General features: G+C 43.8%; 1 protein-coding gene across 1 annotated transcript in view; it reads left to right on the forward strand.

Moving 5' to 3' along the window:
- Nucleotides 1-3,295: 3,295 nt before the first annotated feature.
- crb2b (crumbs cell polarity complex component 2b) overlaps nucleotides 3,296-23,384 on the forward strand; it is a gene marked incomplete at both ends in the record, with an annotated part of 30,265 nt that continues 10,176 nt past the window's right edge. Inside the window, 6 exons of the mRNA XM_079270959.1 lie at nucleotides 3,296-3,365; nucleotides 9,495-10,190; nucleotides 12,443-12,638; nucleotides 16,039-16,178; nucleotides 19,397-19,582; nucleotides 19,689-19,802. Of these exons, the coding sequence (XP_079127085.1) occupies nucleotides 3,296-3,365; nucleotides 9,495-10,190; nucleotides 12,443-12,638; nucleotides 16,039-16,178; nucleotides 19,397-19,582; nucleotides 19,689-19,802 (1,402 nt within the window). The remainder of the gene's footprint in view (nucleotides 3,366-9,494; nucleotides 10,191-12,442; nucleotides 12,639-16,038; nucleotides 16,179-19,396; nucleotides 19,583-19,688; nucleotides 19,803-23,384) is intronic.

Here is a 23,384-nt window from a genome sequence, read left to right on the forward strand (position 1 = left end):
AGAGATTTTTTTTTTGATTTTTTAACAAACCTTTATTTTACGTTTTTTTGTTGTTTTTTGTCTTTCCTCAAGTCATATGAACAAACAAAACATCGCTAAACTGCTACAATCAGTTCAACCTTTTCCTGAACACGATACGTTATCATTTAAAACTGTTCAACAAATACGGTCCATCAAACATGAACGTGTCTGTAATTGTCTGTAGGCTGAGATCTGACTCTCACTCAGCGCCCACTTCTGTCCAGTTCTTTGTTCACTTTGTGAACTATCTTCTTTAGTCTGTATCCTTCCTGCTTCGTGAGACCTCCTCTGTCCTTGCTCCTCATGTGAGACCTGGCAGAGCTGGAGAGCTGCTCCTTGTCAGAGAGGTAGTCCTCCACTCTGACTTTTCTCACGTTCTTACTCCGCCTCAGAAACTCCTTGATCTCCTCCACGCTGTAGCCTCCAGAGCCCCGAGAGCTGCCAGCACCGTGTGTAGAGGGCTCACTGTTTGCAGCAGAGTTCTCCTCCTGACTGGACTCAGAGTCCTCCCAACCGGACTCAGGGTCCTCCCAACCGGACTCACACTCGGCTGCTCCTCCACTGTCTGTAGTTGCCACTTTCTTGGCCTGTGAGCTTCCTCTGTCTCCTCTCTGTTTCCTCTTCAGCTGAGGGGCATTGAGCTGCTCCTCGTCTGCTTCCATGGCCACCTCCCCACCTGCCTCCACCTGTCCTCCAGTACTCTCCCTCACCTGCTGGACCTCACTTGCCCTGTCCTTCATTACCTCTTGTCCCCTACTTGTCCGCTCTTTTCCGCCATTTGTACCCCACTTGTCCCCTCCTCCCTCACTTCCTGTGCTCCACTTGTTTCCTCAACCCTCACCTCCTTGGTCTCACTTGTTTCCTCAACCCTCACCTCCTTGGTCTCACTTGTTTCCTCAACCTCACCTCCTTGGTCTCACTTGTTTCCTCAACCCTCACCTCCTTGGTCCCACTTGTGTCCTCAACCCTCACCGCCTTGGTCCCACTTGTTTCCTCAACCCTCACCTCCTTGGTCCCACTTGCTTCCTCCACCCTCACCTCCCGTGCTCCACCTGTTCCCTCTTGTCCATCCTGCTTGCCCCCGCTGGCCTCAGTACCTCCCTGGTTCTGGTCCTTGTTTGAGCCGTGTTCCCCAGGACACGCTCTGCTCAGATGTCCTTCTCTCCCACAGCTGTAACATTTAAATCGTTCGTCTTTGCAAAGATGACGTAGTCAAAATCGCCCACAGTGATCTTGAAGCTGAGGTTGACCGCTCTGCTCCTGTCGCTGGGGATCATGAAAGCATGCCTCCTGTGAGACGACACGTGTCGCAACAGCGGAGACTGAAATCCACAGGGCATCCTTATAACCGGAGACACCACCTTCCCATGCTTGGACAGCTCTTTGACGATGGCAGCGCCCGTTATGAATGGTGGCACGTTGGACACAGTGACTTTCACCTCCGGTGTGGCGAGAGCATACGTGGGCAGGAAGTGCTCACCCACGGAGATCCCGCGCGTCAACACCACATCCGCAAGTTCAATACTGTCCAAAAAGATGACCACCGCGCTGTTCATCCGTGCTGCGGACTTCACGTGGCTGTGGCCGACAAGTTCACCCACTGCCAAACTGATCTCCTCCAACGAACACCGAACAGCGGCGGTATCTTCACGCCGTGTTCCCTGGTTAGCTCCGTCAGGCGCATGCTAGCGGTTAGCACGCCGACAGCACCTGCTGCCCGGCTGCACTCCGCTCAAAAAAAAGACCCAAAAACCCGATAAAAGTACGCAAAAAAAACCCGTGAACCCTGCACACCCACTACACCATCATACCCAACATTACCCAACGAAGAGAAATGTCGAAAAACACTTTAATTATCGCTCTCAAAACTCCGCTCCTGCAGCTCCGCACACGTCCTTCCACTCAGAGAGAGAGAGAGAGGGAGAGAGAGAGAGAGAGAGAGAGAGAGAGAGGGAGGGAGAGAGAGAGAGAGAGAGAGAGAGAGAGAGAGAGAGGGGGAGAGAGAGAGAGAGAGAGGGAGAGAGAGAGAGAGAGAGAGAGAGGGAGAGGGAGGCGAGCGAGAGAGAGGGAGAGGGAGAGGGAGCGAGCGAGCGAGAGAGAGAGAGAGAGAGAGAGAGAGAGAGAGAGAGAGAGAGAGAGAGGGAGACTCCTCAGTGAGAACAAAGCCGTGAATCAGAAGAATAAAAAGTTATTTCTGATTCCTTCACGGACGTTTTGTTCCAAAGCACAGATAATCCCATCCACACAGGGAGCTGCTGGGTTTGAATGGATGCAGCCTGTAGATCTTCAATGCCAAACACTTTTAGTAGATCACAAGGGACTGATAGGGATTCTTTTCTTCATCAGTCTATACATTGTTTTCATGGAACTTGTCGGAGTAACACGTTTCCCTTTAGACTGTGGCACAGGTTGGTACAGGACAATTCAATAAGTATAAAAAGGGCGTGTTGATGCCCCTGACATATTTGACATGAAGGAAGTCTTCATCTGGTTCATTTCATTCAATTTGATTTGTAATTCATCTCTTATTTTATACATCTCAAATATCATTTCTCAATTAATCATGTAATGTGTGATTAGATTGTTATTACCAGGAACAAATGCACGATGTCTTTATTTAAGCATCTCAAATGATTCAGAATCGTAATTGTTGTTGAAAATGTTCAGGACTGAAGCAATGAGTTGATTAATCGATTGCCAACACGTTTAGATAATCATTACTCTGTATCTTGATCCCTACTTGTTTGCTGACATCACCATGAACACCATGGTAATTTCTGACATTTTCAATTCTTCTATTAATCAGCAACTTAATCAGCCGACTGAAGCTCTCGTGATCAAGTTGCTGGTTGTAAGTTGCAGCCCTGGATATCCCAGCATCTCTCTGGTTGATTGGTGTCACTTTGGATTTAAATGCAGGTGTTTGCAACGAGTAGTTCCTGAAAACATGTATATGCAAAAATAAAATAAGCCAGTGTTGAATGAGTCCAATCCAGTATTCCAGCTCATGTCTTCCTCCCCTCACTCTCCGCTGGGGCGATTACTCTGCTTTACTCAAGCCCAGCTTGGTCTCCAGAGAGAGACTCACACACACTCCCAAACACACACTCACACACACTCAGACCCAGAGTCGCTGTGGTCAGGGATGTAGGCGCTGGAGCTCTCTCTCAGCAGCTAACTCGGGGCAGCCTGGATGGAGCGCTGCAGTGTGCCGGATGGAGAACCTGTGGACTGACAGCAGACACTGACTGAAACCTCAGCATCCTGTTTCACCATGGAGTTTGGAAGAGTTTGGTCCAGATATCAGAGGACGGTGCTGATCACCATGATGACGTTCAAACTGGGTAAGGCTTCAACATGTGCACATCACCTTCATATACACGTGTGAGTAGGAGCTGTACGGCACTTTTTAGGGGAAAAACAAACAATTTACAATTACATCCACACTGTTGTCTGTTGCCTCGCTTGTGTGAAGTGCACAGTATGTGTGGTGGTTTGTGTGTGCGCACATGCGTGGCGATATGTTGATATGTGTGTTTACAGCCACTACAGGAGCATCCTGGAAAAGTAGCTAACCCCTAAAGGTTGCTAACCCTTTATTTCATGGTTCTGTACTTTAAACATTTCCAACAAGGTTCCTGGAACAAACCATGTTGCTCTTAATGTAGGGACATATGAACAATGTTCACTCGGCACACATCCAATTAATATGCTCTCATTAATTGCTAGCATTGCCTGGTGGGTGTTTCAGATGGACAGGTCAGCTGAACGTACAACAATGTGAAACGACACTGTTTTTTCAATTTATGAAGTAACAGCGTCAAAGGTTACCGTTAATTGTAAAGCAAAAAAATATTTTTTACCACTAAATTGTGTAGTGATTCCTGTTTCTATGTGAGTTTTCGAGACTTACCACTAATCACAACTCCCTGATTCATAATTTGAGAGGATGTAAGTAGCTTCCTTATGACTCCTTCATTTGTGTGATGACTCTGCTGGTACTGGGGTGTGTGTGTGGCTGTGAGGGGGGGGGGGTCATTGGTCGACCCCACAACCTTATGAAACCCTATTGACCCGTTTTTCCCGCGACCTTCATTCGTGTGAAGCGTCTGAAGCTGGTTGTAACGCTGGTGGACCAGCAGCTGGGATTGGCTGAGGGCGGCATTGTTGAAGCTCACCATGGTAACGCTGTGAGCGTCCGACTGCACTGCTCCACAGCTTTTTTTGTCTTTGCTTTGAATGGAAGGAGTGATGGGTATTAAGGAGCACGGCGAGAGACCTGGCACTCTCAGCTAAAGCAAAAGACAGCAGCCAGAAACACTGACGGGAAGCAGAGCACGTGTGATGATGAAGAGGAGCTTAACAGGGATGGAAGAGCATGACTACAGACTTACCTTTCAAGAAAAGTACATAAAAGCACATCTATGGCATTTACACCAAGTTACTGAGAGTGAGCAGCTGATAACTAACTTCTTAGAAATGACTGTTTTCTCTTAATACCCGAGTAAACACTCAGTGATGAGCAAACTAGACAAACACATTGTGTTAGAAATGAAGCAGCCTCTGCAGCAGCTCCCACGGGAGACAAAAGCATGTGTGTCTCTGACTCAGTGTGTAACTGTGACTGATGCAGAGAGGATTTGTGCATTTTCTTTGTATAAAACAAAGCAGCCACCTGCTGTGAAGCCTTCGGAGCACAAAGATGAACTGAGGCAGAGCTGCTGGTCTCTTGTAGTGATTCAATAAAATTCCTCTGAGCCCAACTTGTGCGTTAGGCAGGGGCTTCCCGTTCTGTGTGATACATAGCGTTGCTGCTTCCTCTGCCCTCCAGCGAGACGCTGTTGACTTTGGGTTGCTGTCTTTGTGACTCGGGGAGACCTGTTCTCTCGCTTTTGGCACCTGTCAAGAAGGAAAAAGTCTTATCTCATTTAAGAGTATATTTATCTGATTAGAATCGGCTTTTTTAAGACATGCAGAGGTTCTTAAAAAGTATAAATTGTCTTAGTAACATGTGTTTATTCAGTGTAACATTTTCTTACTGTCCTTAACTGAATTTGTTCGAGTTCTTTGAGAGAATACACAGAATCTCCCAAAAACAAAAAACTGTAATTAAGCTGATGTGACGTTTTCACAAAATACAAAAAAAGACTTTTGAAATATTTCAAAGATAAGTTTGTAGTTATTCTATACTTTTCTTATAGTCAACAATAGTTTGTTAAGCGTGCCTTGTATATACTCTTTGACATCCTTGTCTGTGTCTCTCAGCCCAAAGCCCATTGGTTTCCACTGAAGACATAAATAATTAAAAATGTCTCACGGGTATTATAAACACTCAGTAATATCCTAAAACCGCTGGTCACTGTAGTTTTTATCCAACGGATGAAATAAACCTGAGTAGGAAGCCTGAGCCAGAGTCTGATTGATGAACGTGCAGCGTAGAAATCATCACATTGAGCCCAACCTGCAGTTCTTCAGTACCGAGGAGAAGCATGGTAACATCTCATTCATCACAGGGGCCACTGACGGCACGAAATAATCAGGCTATACCTACGAATAACAGTGTGCCGTCATTTGTAGGCATCCATCCTATGATATATTTTCATATGTTATGCGCGTAATCATGAATGAGGAAGTATTAACCCACCGAGGGCCGGAGGGAGAGGGAGGTGGATGAGTCCAACAAACATCTGAACCAGGAGTCAGCCGTTCGTTCCCTGTGTAAAACCAGAAATCAAAGTTAATCGATTTGCCTCATTGACGACTTCATTAACGGCACTTCTGTCGATATTTGAACCCAAACGATGAGCTTTTCCAAAAAGCTAAGCAAGTAGTTTTGTTCTTTAATAACTCTGAGTGAAGTTGGGGTTGATGTTCCTGAACCTTGGTAATGTCTCGGTCTGTTCATAGATGAATTGGTTTTCCTGCTTTTCTGTTCGTTTTGAGATCCATTTTAGAGTTAGACTTTTCAAAACCTGCAGAAACACTTAATATAACAAGGAAGCAAGTTGAAGCAATGTTAGAGCGCACCCCCTCTGAGGAGACTCTGTGAGGTCTCCGGAGAGCAGTTGATCCTGACATCCTTCTACCTACTTACAGTCAGAGGCTCTGCTCAGCGTTACTGTTGAACTGAGATGCTGGTACCACTCAGTGCCGGGATTCAACCCTGTCTGGCCATAACCATGATCTATGAAGTGCTCGGTAACGGGGGGGAGGGGCTAGCAGGAGCTGGTATCAGCTCTCTGGAATGTGTGAAGGGTTGATTGGGTGTGATGGGGGGGTGAAGAGTGAGGAAACCCTCACTGTCTCTGTCAGCCTTCTGTGAGATTACAGGCAGCCAGGTTAAAGGGCATGGTTCTTACTGAGCTTTGCATGGCGGTGCAGGGAAGGACCTTGGCTCACTTTGACGAGGGAGGCCAAAGAGAACCTCAGTGAGAAAACGTAAGTGAGAGCCAACAGAGGGCGGTAACAGAGGGAGGTGATGCAAGACAGAGGAAAGTACACTTCTGAACAAGACATCCCAGCTGAGGTTGAGATAAGAAGTAAGAAACATGCACAAAAATATCACACCTGGATCCATTAACCCATTCAGTAGCATTGAGGGATTTACTGCATTAACACAAAATAAATCTCTTCCCATCGCTGTCAAAACGTTCATGGTTCTTAGAAAATAAAAACCACCATGTCAATGTATGTTCACACTTCCATATACATTCTTGTTGAATTGTATCACTGCTCCTCGTGCAGAAGTGTCACATGCTCTACAGTTGCATTTAGTAAGATGAGAGGCAAGATGGTCCTCACCACAGCTTTGTGTTGTTTTCTAAAAGCTATGGCGCAGAACTCAGACATCTCAGTCTGATGTGCTGCCACACTGCACCTGTGCTTTTGCTGCAACTGCTGATGTTTGCACACTGGTTAGTTGTATATATATTTGTACTTGCACGGATTCAAACTTTTTTATCGCGAATATTTATACAGATTTTTTTCATCTAATTTGTGCCATATTTATTCCTTATAAATATGTGTGAGGTCTTTTCATAAAATACATCACCCTGTCAGGTTGAGGAGACTGCAATGAGACTGCAATTTTGTAACGCTTCCACAATGACAATAAAGTTGTCGAATTGAATTTTGTATAAAAAGCAACGGCAACATTTGTGGGCAGCAGGGAAAGTTGCAGGTAATCTGTAAAACTGAAAGATACAAGAACAGTATGCACATTCGTTTTGGGTGATATGGAGTCTTGAGTGTGCGCTAGAATAATCGGACTTTCAATGCTTCGAGAAAACAGCTGGCCAATGTCGGTTGGTTGGTTCACCAGTCTAGCATAAACCTGCAACATTATGATTATGATCATGTGAGCATGGATATGTTAGCAATAAGCTCAAAGCACCACTGTGCCGAAGTAAGGATTGATTCCTTTTCCCTGCACCTCATTCTGACAGCTTTGGTTATTAACACTAACTAACAGAAGAAGCACAGCTGTTCTCTCGATCTATCAGGTATGGAAAGCAAAAAGATGGTCGGAGGAGAGGTGAGAGACTGATGTGAGGAGGGGAGACTTGGTGTTGGAGCAGATGAACGTGATCACAGATGCATGTGAGAGGAACTGGAGGTGTTGCAGTGGATGCAGTGGGAAATGAGAGATGCAGGGATGATGCACATTGATACTGGGATGTTTTTGTTGATTACTTTATCCAAAGCATCCTATGGTTCCATGAATTTCTAATTATGGATGTTTGTGGTGGAAATCGAGCACCTTCGGTGGGAAAGACGTCAGACTTGGTTGACATACTTGTGGTTCTTCTACCTTAGAGTGGAAAGAGAAGAATTTTTAGCCAGACTATGGAACTTTTGAAAGAAAAATGGACACAATCTACCTCTTCCATGTGAAAAGCTGAATTTATAATCTATAAAATGCATGCAAGTCAATACACTTTGCTGCTACAGTATTACTTGATCCATTATAAGCATTAGCTAATGGTGGCTTAAATGGCCAGTATCTAGCAATTTGAGGGATCTATTTGCAAAAATAGACTGGTTTTCATTGGTGTATAATCACCTGAAAGTAAGAATCATTGTGTTTTCATAAGCTTAGAATGAGCCCTTATAGCTACATTCACAGAATCTGCCCCTTAGCACCCCTACAGTTTCTACAGTAGCCCAGAACGGTCAAACCAAACACTGGCTCTGGAGACGGCCTTTCGTGCTCTCACGTTACCTGAAGGCCACTGTAGCTCTCTACGGACTCCATGGTATCGCCAGCCGCCGTCTGACTTCTGTTCCTCCTAAAGTCGAGTTATTACGGTATGGATGGTCTCTGAGCCAGGTGAACAGTGAACAGCACTGTTATGCACTTGACTCACATTACGGCAGTCTTGGAAAGGGAGAAGTGAGCGGAGGGGTATTCAGTTGGTTGTGATCTGCCACCACAATGCTAGATGCCACCAAATCCTACACACTAAACAGGTCGTACTCCTCCAGAAAGTATTTTATTTTCCACTCGCTCAACCATCTTTTGCATTTTTCGGGTTAGTAATATCACTCTTGTTCTATAGATCACAGTCTGAAGTACAAACTGTGTACAAACGGTAATGAGAAAATCTTTCATTGACAACATTGACAGCTGCATGTAATACGTTTGTCACAAAGCAAAGGCGGTGTACTGTGTTAGCCAACGGGTATTCAGTTCACTTACAGCATATTGAAGTTCTCTTTCACAGTTGTGTACCTTCATGGCAGGCTTTTTAAGTACGTCTCATTACATATTCAGAATCAGCTTTATTACTCATACATGGAATTTGACTCCGGTTTCCACTTGGCTCTCGATGTAAGTACAACAATTTACAATAAACAAGAAAAATAAAAATATATATAAAAAATCAAAAAGGGCAGCAAAAAAACAAACAGATGTAGGTTTAAAGATTTAACAATATGTACAATATAAGTATAAACATATATCCAAAAAGTATAGATATATATATGAACATAAACCATAAACCCTTCATGGGGACATATTGACTCAACAGAATATAAAGGGGTAATCTGTGAGTTTATCAGTGTTTTTGGAGATTAGGGCTCAAACTACTTCGGTGTTTTAGTGGTATTTTAGTAGTGTGAGTCCTAAATTGAGGTCACTTGTCAATTAAAAGGTTTACCTTGGTGTTTTCCCTTTTCTTGGAGTTCTAAGTTTATTTTCATAGCACTCTTGTGTTTACCATTGTTGCTACCATCATCACCAGCACGTTTGTGGCAGAGGGGAGTCAATGTGCTATTTGCATAGCCGAATATGGCTTTAACATGAATGACATTTGGGAAAAACAAAGGTAAATATGCAATGTTTACATTTTTGGTAGTACGGTACTACCTCTCTCCATCCCTGTTTGGGAATCCGGCTTGTGAGAAAGACAGATTTTTTATATGAAAAGTGTTGCGTATTGCATCTTTAATTGCAATTTTGTCTTCCATTCCAGGCTTACTGTGCACATCTGCAGCAGACACGTGTTTGTCATCTCCCTGCAGCAATAATGCCACCTGTCTTGACTCCCTGGGTGACTACGTGTGCCTTTGCCCCAAAGGACCGGTGTGGTATATGGGCAAAAACTGTGATGAGCTGTATGACGCCTGTATCATGGCGCCTTGCACCAACTGTACCAGCAAGCCTGGGACTGACGAGTTCACCTGCCACTGTCCGGATGGCTTCACAGGGTTCAACTGCACTCAGGATGTAGATGAATGTGAGAGCAACCCCTGCAAAGGTATCCAGTCCAATTGTGTCAACAGAGTAAATGGCTATTCCTGTCACTGCCCCCTGGGACTGGGAGGGGAGCACTGCCAGAATAACGTCACCACTTGTTCAGATATATCATGCCAGAATGCTGGCACCTGTATGGACGTCCCTGACATTGGGCCCGAGTGCCAGTGTGCTGCTGGGTACCAAGGGAGGAACTGTGAGGAAAACATAGATGAATGCCAGTCTCAGCCCTGTCAGAACGGAGCCATCTGTAAAGACGGGGTTAACGCCTACCAGTGTTTCTGTGTGCCTGGATTTCAAGGCTTCCACTGCGACTTGGACATCAACGAGTGTGCCTCTCAACCCTGTCAAAACAATGGCAGATGTCTGGATGAGGTGGATCACTTCAGGTGCAACTGCACCCCAGGCTTCAAAGGTGAGCCGGCGTTTAGTAAGTCAGGGTTAAGATTGGCTGGGATGTTGAAATGAGGAATTCATGTTATTGGATCAGAGATTCTTGTTCATGATCTGACATTTCATATAAATATATTTGACTATCAAACATATATGCAGCTCTGCTCCATAGACTCTCATCGATAGTTTCAGATGTTCTTCATGTTCAGGCTGCTTTAGTGGATCTGGAGCTCATCCTAGTTAGCGTTGTGTAATAGTGATACTCGTTACACAGAGAGGTTGGAAGGAGATATACTATTCGAGTGTGTTTGGTTATCAGTATAAAAACTAAATGATTGACATTAATACAATTATTATCATCAATAAGATTAGTAACAAATATTAATACTAATGGGGCACCACCCCGAGAACAGGAACCAATAACCAAACTATAAATTAAGTCTCAGAATTAGTATTCACTCAAAATGTCAATAGTCAAAGTAATATTTCACATTCAGAGCGAAACGTGAAGGCTTGAATTCGAGCACAGTCCAGGATATCCAGCTATTATCACAACACACATGCACAAAGTAAGCGCAGAAAGCTGCTCTTTAAAGTATAACAGAGTTTATTCAATTCTAATGACATTGATCAAGTCAAATAATATCTAAAACTAAAAACAACTACAACTATACAATTATGAGTCTACTGTCTAAAATCAAAAAACAATCTGTGGTGAGAGATTGTAGTGTGTGTGTGTGTGTGTGTGTGTGTGTGTGTGTGTAGGTGTGTGTGTGTGTGTGTGTGTGTGTGTGTGTGTGTAGGTGTGTGTGTGTGTGTGTGTGTGTGTGTGTATGGGGAGAAGCAACCAAACTACTAAAATGGCGGATGCAGTCTCGTGACCATGGCACACAAGACTACAAAATAGCGTTTTGGAATGAAAACTATCAAAATGGCGTTTCCACTACAAAAATGGCAGATATAGTTTACACTACAAAAATGGCAGAAGATAGATAGGACTACAAAAATGGCGGATGTAGTCTCGTACGTGATCGCTCTACTAAAAACTAAAAAAATGGCGGCGGGGCCACGATAGAGGCCACGTTTACACACCACGTGTGTCTGAGATGAGTAGCAAAATCTATGTGTGTGTGAGAGTGTGTGTGGGGTTAGTTAAACAAAAAGACAAAGAGAGGAAGACAAAAAAGGAACACTCCAAACAAGGCAGATCCTCACCGCCGCAGTAAAATACATGAACTATTTCTCTATCACACAGAAACCCGAAACTCAGCCGCGGTTCTGGTGTTTCAACTGTTCGTTACAGTTCCCAACTTCACTCGTGGTGACTGATCCAACACAACACTATTACAGCAGCATGGAATACAACAGTAGTTTCCTCACAGCACGAACGGTCCGTAACAATAACACGTTATAACAATACAGTAGAACAAAGCAAAGCAAGGTAACAAACACACTATGACCTATCTCTGCCCAGACACAAGCCGTTCTCCAAATTTCTTCATTAAATTCAGGATCCGGAGCTTCAAGGTGTGCGGCGATAAATCCTCCGTATGGCAGCAGATATTCCTCAGAATTGTCTTCCTTACAACCTTCTACGGGTTAAAGTTGACCATTTCTCTTTCTTCAGGATCCAAAACAGTCTATTGTTCGTCCAGCGAACGTAGAACTATTCCTAGGTTTTCTTAAAAGCGACAACGTTGTGCATGCGTCCTTTAATGTGAATAGAATCGCGTGGGATGGCTCCGAGCTGGAGGTAACGCAGATGTTTATCGTCTCATTGGGGCCCTCGTCCAATGAGTTGAGTTTGGACCAAAAATCACACGTAGGTTAGATTTATCGTCTCACGGGGTTTGGTGTGATTTTAAAACAAATCAGGCTGTTGATTACCATGCAGGCCCATGTAGGCCCAACACCCAACACCCTTTGTTCCAACCACATGGTCCATTTATCCAGGATTTTGTGGCAATTCAATTTTGTGGTGACTTTAAATTTGCCAATTTTCAGCACTATGATTCAGACAAACACTAAATCTTTAAAGGACATTTTTTTTGGTTAGAGATTAATTCAGTCAGTACAAATATTTATGCTTTATTTGTTATCTCTGTATAGAGGGCAAGATGGGTTGAGCTTTTATGTCAGTAACGATGTAAACAGAAGTTGCATGGCTTTTTAAGTAGCATTAGTCTGTGTTGCTGTCGTCTGTCTGCAGCTCCAGTGTTATTGTGTTGTATCTGAGTCCTTGGCCCGCTGCCATGCCCGCTCTGTGCCCTGCAGGGATTAACTGCGAGGTGGAGATCGATGAGTGCGAGGTGCTTCCCTGTCGGAACGGCGCCACCTGCCGAGACCACGTCGCTACATACACGTGTGAGTGCATGGCCGGCTTCCAGGGCCAAGACTGCGAGGTCAACATCGATGAATGTGCTAACATTCCCTGTTTGAATCAGGGCAAGTGCATTGACGGGGTGAACAGGTAGGATCACACACATACATGTTTACACTTTCTGCACATGCCCAAACATACAATCTCAGTATAGTTAGAATGATTTGGGTATTTGAAACGCAATATAGTTGACAACCATGAGGTTGACAACTGATACGTCCACATAGACTGCAGTACATGTAAGTGGAATCCCAACTTAGTTACCGGTATACATGAGGTCTGACAAACAGACAAATGATGTTTGAGTTTTTCAATTAAAAAGATGTAGACCTATACTGTCGAGGTTGACAGATTCGTCAGCTGGTGTGCTGTTAATTATCTGAAACTTTATATTAGGTAGATGAATGGTAAATGGACTTGTACTTGTATAGCGCTTTTCTAGTCTTTCCGACCACTCAAAGCGCTTTAACACTACATCATCATTCACCCATTCACACCCAGTCATACACTGATGACAGGGGCTACCATGCTAGGTGCCACCTGCTCATCAGGACTAACTAACATTCACACATCGTAGGCAGAACTACAGGAGCAAGTTTGGGGTTAAGTGTCTTCGACATGCGACTAGGGAAACAGGGGATCGAACCGCCGATCCTCTGATTTAAGGACGACCCTGCTCACGTCTGTACTTTTTTACATCAGAGTTTTGTATCGAGTGCTGTTTTGTGTTTCATCTGTGTGAGGTAACAACATATTTGCCAATAACAGAAACTTTACAGGTTTGTAATAAAGGTTGGTTCTTGGTTTAGCTCCTGAGTCTTCAGAAAAGGGTATTGGAGGAAGGCAGAGACTGGCCGTTTTTTATACCTGGGCCTTCACTGCTGTCCTGCAGCTGAAACACCTCATTATGACGCCACAGCCACGGTTATTATTTCTTTCGTGTAAAAATGAAGCTCAACACCTATAAATACACTAACTGCAGAGTACAGATACATGGAAAGTCGCCAGATTTAGCGAGAAAGTCGCCAAGTTGGCAACACTGGCACCGGCTAAATGTGTCAATAGAGCAACATTGGACGTAACAATGGTTCCGATCACATATAAAACCAAACAAAAATCCATCTTCATAAAAACAAGTTGTAAAAATAATAATATATAAACAAGCATATTAAAGCTACTGCAGAAGTAAAAACAAAAGCAGTTCACTTACCAGAGCTGCTGTTCACTTAAAGACAAAGTCCATCCTCCTTTCTTTGTTAACACAGAGTTTAATCTCACGGTTGTTCAGTACATCCGTGTGTTTTAGTTCCAGTAAGAAGTCCTTCTCCATTCATGGATGCCAGTGAAGACAGTCGAGCCTCCCCAGTTGTATTTCTTGAATAAGTTTTAATGTGTTTGAGGCTGAACATGTCCGCTCACAGAGGCAGCAGATTTTGGGATTGTCACCGCCCAACACGTCACGCTAGCCCACTGACCAATCACGTACTTGTAGGCCAGCTAGCAGCTCTGACACGTCAAAGAATACGCCCAACATGTCAAACTAAAGATCTAATTGGTTGAAGACTATGACAATCAACAATATCGTCCCCATTCACTTAATCTGCACATGGATTCACTTGTGAGTCTGCAGGCCTCGGGCCTCTCTTCTTACCTAGAGACACAGAGGTGAGATCTGATTGGATAAAAGCTCTACTTAGAACAAGCTGCACTGGAAACAGAGCAACTGAGGAAGACAGGAGCTGTGCAATGAGAAAATAAGATAATGGGAAAAATAATTATAATACATGTAATGTATTTAAGAAAAATTATTAAATTATAAAATAGCTATAACTTTGTGATTCTGTCAGGGCCAGCAGAGAAGGCCTTGCTGGCCCTGATGGCCCACCACTGGAGGAAGGAATCGTGACTTCATACCCTACTTCAGTTTGAAGGCTGCTCTTTGTTAGTTTTAGTAAAAGGTCGGGTGAACACTTAAGGATCCAGTTTCTCTATAAAAACAGTTTACAACATCTTTTATGCAAAGCTGTACAACGAAGATGTGTGTTTGTGTGACTTATTTATTGTAATCTATCAATTGTATTACATTTCTTTTTTTAATTCAGTGTTCCTCTGGAATATGTGTCTGGTGTTGGTGCTGGTGTTAGTACTGGCTTTGGTTCTGGTTTTGTTACTGGTGTTCAGAATCAGAATCAGAACCGTTAATTGCCAAGTATCTTACACATACAAGGAAGTTGACTTGGTGAATGATGCATAACAATGAACACAGTGCTGATTCTGATTCTGATAATCGAGACATAATTTAAAAATAGAAGCGTATTAAAATGTACAATAAAATATGGTAGACATACAAACAGATGACAGTACTTTAAAACAAGTATATTGTAAAAGTGGCAAGAGTATTTAAATATAGAAACATCAAGTTAGTATGGCAACATGTCTTTCATATATTGTCTGCTGTGGATTAATAAAGTTCTCACCTGAGCTCACAATGCAAACGTGGTTAACAACTTGTCTGGTAAATCATGTCAGTCCACAACAACACAGAAACATGATCATATGCAGAAACTACGCATGAATCAAATAGCAGATGCAGCTTGTCACAGTGTTTCCAATGATGTAGAGTTCAAAGTCAAGGCCCTCTTTGTATGTTTCCAGAACGAAGCTTCCATTCATCTTCATCTTTGTGTTTGAGTATTTCTTTTTGCTGACATGCATGAATGATGTATTTGATGAGACTTTGGTGGAATCTGATCAAATAATGAATCATATCAAGGTTAAAATCACACATTCAGTGATACTGGCGGGACTGTATATTACTGTCTGATCCATGTTGGTTTATATTAGTGCTAATTTCTATTTGACTACACTCGGCCAGCAGTGTGTTGTGACAGACATTAAAGTTGACCAGGGATAAGAGTTAATCCACTTACTGTCAGCCATTGTGATGAGTCATTAGAGGGATAGAGGTGCTGAGAATACCTGGTAGTAACACTGAGTAGACGAGGATGGATAGAAGATGCTATATGTTACACTTAGGAACAAGAGAACTGATAAACATAAAACAGAAGATCTTAGTGCAGGTTTGGACAGAAGAATGAAGTGATCAGACGCCACGCACCGGATCATCAGCAGACAATTTCTGTGGAGCTTTTCAGATTTCTTTTAATGAGTGCCGCAACATTTAAAACGTAAAAAATCTCTTTCGATAAGTTGTGTCCAAAGACTCTATTATCTTTGAATATTCAAAGAGAGACTGTAACTTGTGACAGAATAACTTGCACATTCTTGCTGTGATACAGAAAAGGAAGAATTCATAAGAAATAACACACCCTTGCTCAAATAAACACACTCAGGGGGTTTGTTACTACCTGGTCCCGTATTAGTCACTTGTGGCCACAGTGGCTACTGTTCAGAAAACAATGAAATAGCCTTGCAATCCATTTTTATTCACTCTATATATCCATTTTGCCTTTATTCGTCCTTCCTCCAGATACGAGTGTGACTGTGAGGGCATCGGCTTTGTGGGCGACCGCTGTGAAGAAGATATCCCTGAATGTGCTTCCGACCCCTGCCAGCATGGAGCTACTTGTTTGGAGGAGATCAACCAGTACAAGTGCCTCTGCTGGCCAGGTACACATCACTCTGTGCACCACCTCTACACCTGCTATAACCCACTGCTCAGTATATGCTATCGTACTGTTATATAGCAACAGAACATCATCACAGTGTGAACAATTTGCTGATAAAAAAGTACAAAGGAACTGTCAGTCAGGTCAAAATTCCAAGACATACTCGGGCTGGATGATCGGGCTGGATGACCTCTCAACCACAGCCGCCCCATAAACGCGGGTTGTCTTCCAATCGGAAGATCAGTGTATGAATATGTGAATAAATAACATGTAGAGTGATGCGTTTTCAGTGGTCTGAAGACTAGAGAGGCGCTACACAAATGCATGTCCATTCACCATTTGTGTTGTGAGTTGTGCTCTAACATTTCCATTCAGTAGATGTGTGTGTTTGCCAGCATGCGGTACGAGTCTGCTCCTCCCGTCTCTTCTAACTGGGTCCCTGAGGATCCCTGAAAACTCTTAAATAAGAGTAGCGCAAATATTTCCTGTCCCTCTATTTTGTATTTCTGTTTGTATCTACATGGAGCCCACTACCATGTTTCTACAGTAGCCCAGAGCAGAATAGTAACGTTTTCATGACAGCCACCATTGCTCTCCTACTTAACACCTGCAGCCTCTCCGCTAGAAGCTGCCAAATCCTACACACTGGTCCTTTAACAAAACCCACTCGATCAGAAAGAAACGTACGTTTTCAGCTCGCTTTATTCAGACAAATCTGACAGCTGAAGTCTTTATGCAGCCCGTGTTTATGCGACTCTATGGCCAGCGAACAGTACAGACATCAGTTCTAGCTAGCTAACAATGTGTTGGGAACTAAAGGAGCGTGTTTGGGTTAACAGCATTTAAGAAACTGAATTCTTGACATCAATAGAATTATTGATGTGTGTAACAATTATTAATGATTATTAATATAAACGGGGCACCACCCTGCGAACAGGGACCAATAACCAAACAATAAAACTAAGTCTCATAATTAGTAGTCACTCATAATGTCAATAGTCTGCGTATGACTATACATTCAGTGACAGTGAAGGTTTTTAAGTTCGAGCACAGGCTACTACATACAGTCTTATCAAATACATATGCACAAGTAATCACAGACGACTGCTCCTGAAAGTATAACAGAGTTTATTGAATCAAAATAATAAATGATCAAATCAATTAATATTGCAACCAACAAACGTTATCATACAATTTTATATGCCTAAACTAAAGAATGAATAAAATGGATGAGGGTGTATGTCTGTGTGTGTATGTGTATGTGTGTGTGTGGGTCTGTGGGTGAACAGGAAGGAGTCTTACAGCTACGCTAAAGACTACAAAGATGGCGGCGTCGAGTGACGCTGGCCAAAGGGGAGGGGCCTTAAGAACTACAGCTAAAAACTACAAAGATGGCGGAGTCGAGTGACGCGGACCAAAATGGCAGTTAGGCTGCTGTATGTAATTCACGTGTGCCTGGGCAGCACGTGATGTGAGGCTCGTTTGAACGAGGTTCCCCAGGGGTAGAACTAGGAGCTGTGTGTGTGTGTGTTTCGTGAAAGGAGGAAAGAGAAAAAAGGAGCGAGAACTCGAAGTGAATCACGCTTCGGCGTGCGATGTGGTAGGGAGCCTGCTTGCTGGTTCTATCATGCATAAATATACCGCTGTCGTCTTTGAACTGCCGGTAACTTATGCCGTGATAAACCACGCATCTCAGCTCACTCACCGAGTCGAGTTAATGAAAAGAGAACTTCCACACGGAGTGGAAGACAATGAATGAAAATAATCCCAAAGAAACAGTCATAGCAGGTACACCAATACAACGGAACTTCTCTGGTCCGTAATGATTGCGCAATATCTCGATATCACGCGACAGTAAGTTAAACACACAAAAACACGGGAATATCAACATATAAATGAATGGCCTGAATTAAACTTACGTTAATTTAAGCTAAGCTATGCCCAAATGCCAAGAATCTTACTTGTAGATGCTTCGTTGCAACGTGGAAGTGTTTGTGGCAAAGCTGTCCTTTTTCTTCGAGAGGAAGGGGGGGGGGGGGGCGGCTTCTCAGCGCGGCGTTTGAGCTGGCGCTGTTTCGGTCTGTCGTGGCGCAGCTCGCTCTGGAGCAAACGCAGACGTGATCTGTCCTCGCGGCAGGGAGGGTGATCTAACTTCGGCTGACGGCGTGGTCCGTGCGTCTTACCGGGAATCGTCGGTGAAGGAGGGAGGCGTTGTCGTCTTTCCTTCGCCGGAATGTGTGCACCAAAAGAAAAAGGAGCAAAAAGCGCTGAACTGATCGCTGAAGCAGATTCGTTATCGCGGGCTGTTTCATCCAGCGAAACGGCTTGTCAGGGTTTGAGTAGGGTTGAAGGGCCGTTGCTTCCTCGTGGCCTCCGTCGTGCTGGAGGGGGGGGAGGAGAGGCCGATGTGTCTTCATGCGTCCAGGACGAAGGTCCGGGCGAAGAGAGAGTTGTGTGCTCCCTGTCTCAACCGAGGTCGACGGGAAAAAGCTTTGAGTTGGGGGAAGCAGATCGTTTTATAGAACAGGGGTCGAACCACAGGGGTCCTGGGTTCTCTTGGCTCTCGGCCAATGAGATTGCCGCGGTTACCATGGTTATTTGGGGGGGGGGAATTCACACCTGAGTGTGAAATTCCTTTGCTCTTATCAACTACAAATCAGGATGAAACCTTTGCTTGAAACAGTGAAGGCCAGATTCTCTTTGTCCACAGCACATGTTTAAGCCATAGGCCAGAGCCCAACAAATGTGTGGACGGTGTTGTTGTGTAAGTTAGGATGGAATCCCTTCATGGCCTGTACGGATAAAATGAATAATTACAGTTACCATGAACTCTTTTAAGGGGAGACACCCAGGCAGGATACATGTTTGTCCATGCACTGATCAATTATGATATTTGTTTCCATTGTGCTTCATGTTTTCTTTCAGAACAAGAAAACATCCAAAATACTCATTTGTGTTGTTTTTTTTACCCTGTAACATGTATGGAATTTTACAAAACATATATTTAAAGGCCGTTTTCTCAAAATGAGTTTTTCTCAGACTCTGAGCCAGAGATCTCAACTTCAGCAGCTCTTACATACACCAAACCTTCCACTTCCATTCCTCTCTGTGTTCTGAGGGGTTTGTCATATGTCATTCATCGCCTGTTTATACAACACGTCATTACTAAAAACATTGTATTGACTCATTCTTGAAACATTTTTCTTCATGTGCATCTAGGTTACGAGGGAGAGAACTGCCAGCTGGATATGGATGAGTGTGGGCAGCAACCCTGTGAGAATGGTGGCGAGTGTTTCCAGCGCTCAGATATCCTGAACTACAGAACGCTGCCTGAATTCAGCAAAGACAATTTCAGCTATGAAGAGGCCGCCGGGTTCATCTGCCGCTGTCTGCCAGGATTCACTGGTAAGCTAGTTATAAACCCTGTTGTTTCCCATGTATATTCTGCCTTATTAATAACTCAATGAAGTGATTCGGACATATGAATCTCAGTAATGTGTTCCGTTGACAGGAGACAGCTGCTCAGTCAATGTGGACGAGTGTGAGTCTGCTCCGTGTCAGCATGGAGGAACCTGTCAGGATCTGGTCAGCTCTTATCAATGCGTGTGTCCAGATGGCTTCACAGGTAGGAGAATCCTCTTATCTGCTCCTCTGCTCTAATCTCCAGAGAACTCCCCACGGAGCAGCGTCCTGTCCCTGTTCACCCTCACTGTTCAGCTGTGATGCTGTTCAGACTTTACTCACTTCACCAGGTGGTTGGTGAAATGAATCAGGGGTTCAGATTAGTATCATAATGACTGAATGCACACAGAAGGATTCACAAATGTATTTCAAGATTTATAAATATGAAATCATACTTTTGTTGGGGCGCACTCATGTCAAGGAAAAGCTAATTGGCTTCATCGTTGTTGAAAAAAATGCATTTGTGAATCGAGCGACGTCAAAACTCAAACACAGCGAGTGCTGCAGGGATTTCTGTAAATCAACAGGAAGTTAGCATCTCCCTTTAAAACGTCAAATAAAGCATACTGAAAATGGTCAGTACGAATACTAAAAACAGATTATTTTTGCGTGTGCTGTGGATGTACTCTTCTCTCCTAATGTCATGCACAAAGGAAGTGAAGGAGCCTCTCGTAGCGGGGACATTCAATAGATCTACAGGCGGTGGTTAGACACAGATCTCTGACATTAAAGAAGAACGGTGAAGCTGGCTGGTGAAGTCAGTAGTGAGCAGCAGCCCACGCTGTTGTCGCGCCTTTGACTGTTTAAGAAACACTTATCTCCAGTAAAACGGTACTGAAGTATTTCTAACGTGTTTGTGATTAGATCATTAGAGCTGAATCGATGAGTCAATCAACAGAAGTTTCACCAACAACAATCTCTGGAATTATTTCCTACGCTATTGTTGTTTGCAAAATGTTTATAGATTAAAGTATTCGTGAATCAGAAAGATCAATAATGAAAATAATGAACGTACTACATTCAAATACCAGTGCTGTTCCTTCCTCACACAGACACCTTAGTTTACTTAGGTTCTGTTCATTGCACATCGTATTGTTATCCGAGTAGATTAGATGAGATTAACCACAAGCCAACTCTCTGTTACAGTAATAACAAGTGATAAGTTGATAGTGTTGGGATCTAAAGGAGCGTGTTTGGGTTATCAGCATTTAAGAAACTGAATTCTTGACATCAATAGAATTATTGATGTATGTAACAATTATTAATGACTATTAATAACAACGGGGCACCACCCTGCGAACAGGGACCAATAACCAAACGATAAAACTAAGTCTCATAATTAGTAGTCACTCATAATGTCAATAGTCTGCGTATGACTATACATTCAGTGACAGTGAAGGGTTAAGTTCGTACACAAGGCTACTACATACAGTTTCATTACACACATATCCACAAGTAATCACAGACGACTGCTCCTTAAAGTATAACAGAGTTTATTAAATCAAAATAATAAATGATCAGATCAATTAATACTGCAATCAACAAATGCTATCACACAATTCTATGTCTACTACCTAAAGTCAAATGAATAAAATGGATGAGGATGTATGTATGTAAGTGTGTGTGTGTGTGTGTGTATCTAGGTGAGGATGTATGTATGCAAGTATGTGTGTGTGTGAGAAGGGAGGAGCCTTAAGGAACTACAGCTACAAACTACAACCAAAATGGCGGACAAAATGGCGGCAATGTGGCTCTATGAAATCACGCGTGCCGATGCATCACGTGTGGTGGGACAATAGGCGGGGGTTCACCCACAATCAGCCGGAGCTCTATGTGTATGTAAGTTACGGAAAACAAGAGGAATAAAAAGAGGCAGAGAGAGGAATCACAGCTGCTGTGTCACGTTGTAGTGAGAATGAGGATCGCTGATCATATCTCACACAAGCTGCCGTTGTCGCGTCGCGAACTGACGACACTTATGCACGATAGCCGCGATTCCACACTTCACTCACAGAGTCGATTCAAGGAAGAGAGAAATACCACACGAAGTGAAATAAAATGAATGAAAATAATCCCCAAACAAAACAGATCTTTATCACTGCGGTGAGATGAGCGTATTGTTATATTAAGCTAAGCTATGCCCAGACGCCATGAACTCTTACTTTTAGATGCTTCGGAGCAAGGGAAGAGTGTTCGTGGAAGAGTTGTCCTTTTTCCTCGAGAGGAAGGAGGGCTGCTTGTCAGCGCGACGTTTGAGCTGGCGCTGTTTCGGTCCGTCGTGGCGTGGCTCGTGTGAGCAAACGCAGGTCCGATCTGTACTCGCTGCAGAGAGGACAGTTTAACTTCGGTTGAGGAGACGTGGTCCGTACGTCCTACCGGGAATCATCGGTCAGTAGAGGAGTGAGGCTTAGTCGTGATCCTTCTGCCGGAATGTGTACACAAAAAGAAAAAGCGGGGAATGGATCGCGGAAGGGATTCGTCCCAGCGGGATAAGGGCCTTACTCAGAATAGAACGTTTGTTTCGACCAGCGAAATGGCTTGTGACCTGTCAAGGTTTGAGGAGGGTTGAGGGCCGCGGCTTCGTCGTGCTGGAGGGGAAAGCTGATGGGTCTTCATGTGGCCAGGAACGAGTCCCGGTGCGAAGAGAGCGATTTTCGCTGCGTTAGCGCTTATAAACGGGTCGGCACAAGCAGCGGGGGGCGCTGGCTAGGCCAATGAAGGGTCCGCCTCAGCGAAGCTGGAGGGGTGGTCATCTTGAGCTGACCACGGATCTGACAACAGGTCAGCTTTTGTGAGGACGGAAAACATGTGAGGAGCTCAGCCAGCCAGGAGGTGGCGCCAGACCCTAACAATAGTAATCGTTGTTTTTGTGTAAAAATAACGTCTCTGTGGATAACAGGACTGAATGTCCTCAAAAGGGTTAATCTTCCGCCTGCTGATCATTCCTCAGAGCCAGCCAAGGTATTAATTCGTCATTAGAGGAGATTTGTCCCTCATCACTCAAAACAGGAAGAACAGTCCCAAAAACGGATCTTGAAATGCACAATCTGGATTTAGAAGTGAGGACTTCAGCCAGACGCTCTCATCAACACACTGAGAGGCTAATTGAATCTGCTGACGGTATCGTGCGATGTGGAGCAGAGGATAGAAAGGGCATATGGTACGGAGGAGCAAAAAACAACAAAGCCAATAAAAGGTGCCATATGTCGGGCGTCCACCCTGGGTATTAGACGGGGGTCTCCTCTGATATTTGTCAGGGGGAGGGGAGATTACAGAAAAGCTGCTTAGGAGCCTAATTAAAGCCTGATGGAAAAAAAAGACGATGAAAAACTTGCGAGCAAAACAACTGCCTTTTTCCAAATGATCTGCATTTCATTTTTCTGGAATGCTCTCTGTAAACATCACTCTTGTGCAACAGCAAGCAAAGAGGAAAACTCCATGTGGCTCATAAACCTCCTATTGACTTTGTATGGCACATGTGCAAGAGGTTGACTGTCCCTGTGCATGAGGGCATCGTCACTGTAACTCACTGCTAACTGGTGGAGATGGAATCTCCTTACTGTACCTGGGCCATGCTCATAGTTTGTGAAGGCCGTTTGGACATTTTGGATTAAAATGTCTGAGTTTGGGTTGTTAGTTTTGTCATGTATTATGAGTGACGAGTTGCACTGTGTGGCTTCCTCAGGTTGGCTACAGGTGTGTGCTTTACGCTTTATTTAGTCAATTACAGATCATGTCAACAAAA

This window comes from Melanostigma gelatinosum, assembly GCF_949748355.1.
Source record: "Melanostigma gelatinosum genome assembly, chromosome: 6".
NCBI classification, from domain to species: Eukaryota; Metazoa; Chordata; class Actinopteri; order Perciformes; family Zoarcidae; genus Melanostigma; species Melanostigma gelatinosum.